The sequence below is a fragment of the Akebia trifoliata genome, chromosome 16, assembly GCF_017979445.1.
Source record: "Akebia trifoliata isolate Shusen 1 chromosome 16, ASM1797944v1, whole genome shotgun sequence".
Lineage (NCBI taxonomy): Eukaryota > Viridiplantae > Streptophyta > Magnoliopsida > Ranunculales > Lardizabalaceae > Akebia > Akebia trifoliata.
In genome coordinates, this window is record NC_141390.1 from 2,646,180 (window position 1) to 2,649,739 (window position 3,560).

The 3,560-nt window shown below is 34.9% G+C and overlaps 1 protein-coding gene across 1 annotated transcript; it reads right to left on the minus strand.

Annotated features, from left to right (window-relative positions):
- Window positions 1-1,409: 1,409 nt before the first annotated feature.
- RBL13 (RHOMBOID-like protein 13) lies at window positions 1,410-3,235 on the minus strand. The gene is made up of 2 exons (XM_086429154.1): window positions 1,677-3,235; window positions 1,410-1,581 (listed from the first exon to the last, which is right to left on the minus strand). Exon 1 carries the CDS (start codon window positions 2,525-2,527, stop codon window positions 1,712-1,714), a length of 816 nt encoding a protein of 271 aa, XP_086285280.1. The 5' UTR covers window positions 2,528-3,235; the 3' UTR covers window positions 1,410-1,581; window positions 1,677-1,711.
- Window positions 3,236-3,560: the final 325 nt, after the last annotated feature.

The following is a 3,560-nucleotide window of genomic DNA, read 5'->3' on the forward strand; positions in this document are numbered from 1 at the left end:
TTGGATCTTCCGACTGTTGTAATAGAACCTTCAACTTGAACATCTCTTCTAATTGGAGCTACAATCGGAACTTCGTTGAACATTCTTAAATCATTTCAATCGACTTTTTCTTAATTTTTTGCCCATTTGAGCAACTCTTTCAAATTCACAAATGCTTCTCATTTCTAATTTTATCTTTCCTAATTTTTCCACTCATTCATCTCAACATCCTCACCCTTGATACGCTCAATTTATTAACATATCATCTTGAGTGTCCAACATTCAATTATTTAAAACATAGTTGGTCTCCCTGTCATCTTATACAATTTTCCTAATAATTTGAATGATACTTATCAGTCACATATAGTACTCCAGAGGCCCAACCTTATGTTAATAAAATTCCTCTTCTTGGGTGTCAGTGCTAAATTTACAATCCAAGTTGTCAGTCTCAGTTCTACTTATTTTAAAGCTTATATCAATTCTAATTAATCTAAAGCCACTACAACCCCTCTTTATAATTCTAGTTTTGTAGACTCCTCTTTAAGTCTCGTCAATTAATACTACATCTACAAATAACACCCCCCCCCCCCAAGGTAAGAGCTTCCAAACAAATATAAACTTAAACCTGATCCCTAATGTAAACAAATTGTAATTAGGAACTCATTCATCGGTTCTCCATTTGCTCTCACAACCCTTTCATACATGTCCTTAATTATGTCAATATATATGTTCGTGACTCCTTTCTTTTCCAATACCCAACAAGTTAACTTTCTAGGTATCTTGTCATATTCTTTTGCCAAGTCAAAACTTAAATAGAGATTTATGTTTTTCTATAATGTTCTATCATTTGTCTAAGTAGAAAAATTGTGTCAATGATTGGCGTGAAGTGTCTTAAGAGTTTAAGGGGGTGTTTTTCGAGGATTTTATGGGGAGATGGGATTGATTTTGCAACATTGCATCCTTATAAGTTTTCTTTTGTGTCTTGGTGTCTGTTGTTCTCCTTTAGGTTGGTCATCTCGAATTCTCAATTGCTCTCCCTTTCTAATATATTTATTTTTACCTACAAAAAAAATCATAAGACCTATTTGTTTTCATTTTTCCTATAGTTGTTTCTACCCTAGTTCTATAAAAGTATATGTGCTATCAGATCTTCCATATATCTTGTTAGCCCCAAATCTCTTTGGTGGCCATCTTTTAGTAATGAAGCTCAAAGATGGTCTTAAAAAAGTACCATCTGCTACAGTCTTTTTCTGAAGCAAAAACAATAAAATTCTTTCGGTCATGCACAATTGTTGCCAAATTCCATGTTCAACTCTAAAAAAACAAACCCAAACTTCATTTGCATCTTACTTCTCCATACCTAATAAGTAGAACAATATACCAGTTATTTCATTTTTTTTCTTTAATAATAATGCGCTGTTTTGAAGAAATAGAAATAAGGACAATATATGAAATAATAAAAAACTCCACAAGACAAAAACAAAAAAAACAAAAAAAAAGGATCCAGAAATCAAAATATCTACTACCGACGTGATATGTATGAAGCATCTCAGAACTACAGCAACATCTAAGCTTTAATACCATTTTGGTAGTAAAACACTCCTGTGAAATGGAACAAATAGTTGTTTTATACAGCAAAAATGTTCAGAAAATTCACATCACATCAAACACGGGATAGTTCCAAATTGGGTCAATACCTCAATAGAAAGATCAGCGTGATCTCCATCACAAGTCAAACAAGTTCAACACCTCCCAACGGTAGTCCACTCATTTGTAAGGTTCTACTGTTCCCCGATGCAAAGACGCCCACGGAAGGCAATGAAGGATCTGTAACAGACTCAATCTCAATAAAGCTCAAGTCGAAAGCACCAGAACGCTTCAAACTTAACACAAACACAAATACAATCCATCCAAGCATTGAAAGAGCCCAATAATTGTTCATCCCGTGTATCAAACCCCAGGCAATCGAGTATCCAACAATAATTCCCGATAAATGACCAAGAAAACTTGCTTGGGGAACAATTATTGAAGTAAATATTAACGATTCAAATGGAGCAAAGCTGATGGGCAAAGAAAGGAACCCGAAAAGATTGAGCTTCGAAGAAGGTTGCTTTACGGAAAGTATCGTCATCAACCCAAACACAACACACGAGTACCCAACTGCTGTCACTCTTCGAAAATAATCCAGCTTAAACTTTTGGATCAAAACATGATACATCCCCAAAACTAGGGCACCCGACAAAACAACCAAGACAAGTGAGTAGTGAAGATAGAACTCAACCCCGAGACCCAAATGGCCCAACCCCTCTATCACTCCAAGGCTCCAAAGAGCGCTCATGTTGAAGACCAAATGAAGCACACTTATATGAGAGAAGGCCGAAGTTATTATTCTCCAATGGTGACCATCGATGGCTGTTTCATAACTTAAACCCACATTCGCATACCCGATGTTTTTCTTCTGAATGTAGAACCAAATTGCACTACATATAGCTATAATGCAGCTCGTTGCGGGTTTCTCCAATATTTCGTAGAAAAGTGGTTTCCCCATCTTTAGTCCCTCTTACAAACTTAATGCGGAAACACTAATGAATTTATCAATAATTTTATCCAAGAATGAATGAAATTTATAAATTTAATTCTTCCTTCTTTTTTTCAATCGGCATAAACCATAGGAACCAAAATGTTCAAAGAAAAATCCAGATTACAGGTACGCGGCAATGGATTCATGTACCAAATAATGTGGATTAAGGAACAAAGTCCTTACAGAATGTGCAATTTCACAAATTTGACTATTTCAAGAACAAATAACCATCAATCGATCAACGAATAATGGATCAATCTCGAATTACAGTGATTCTTCCACAAAACAAGAATCGTAGACCGATTTGAGGAGAGAAATCGAAGAAATTGAATTAAACAACAAAGAATTGTTGCTTAATGTAAATTAAGTAAAAATGTCCCTATAGAATGTGAAATTTCATAAAATTGATCCATTCAGGACCAAATAACATCGATCAATCAACGAAGAAAACGAAGCTCGAATTACAGTGGTTCTTCCACAAAACAACAATTGTAGACCGATTTGACAGAGAAATCAAAGAAATTGAATGTCAAATGTGATATTACCTGGATGGAGTGGAAAATTAGGGATTTTACTAAGAGAGTTACATAAATTAGGGTTTTAAGAGATCTCCCGCACCTGTTCGAGCTCTTCGCTTGCCCTAGATTTCTGCTTCTGGAATGTGCACTCCGGTTTCTGTGTTTTTTATATAAAAGTTATTTACGTAACCCCCGCCACGTTTTACTGAATATTTGAGATAACCCCATGTGTTTCCAAACTGATTATATATATACCCCTTGACCTTGATCTTGTCAAGGAGATTAATAAAATGACCTCAATGCCCTCATCTTCAATGTCCATTCTTGTCTTAACGACTTGTTGAAAACCCAAATTCCATCATATACTTCGCCAAGAATCCTACCTTGTTCTTGAGTTTGAAGGTTAAAGACATAAAATTTTAAACCAAAAGATTGAATAATGATCTATTGAAGATGAGGTTAAATTTCTTAAAAATAATTTA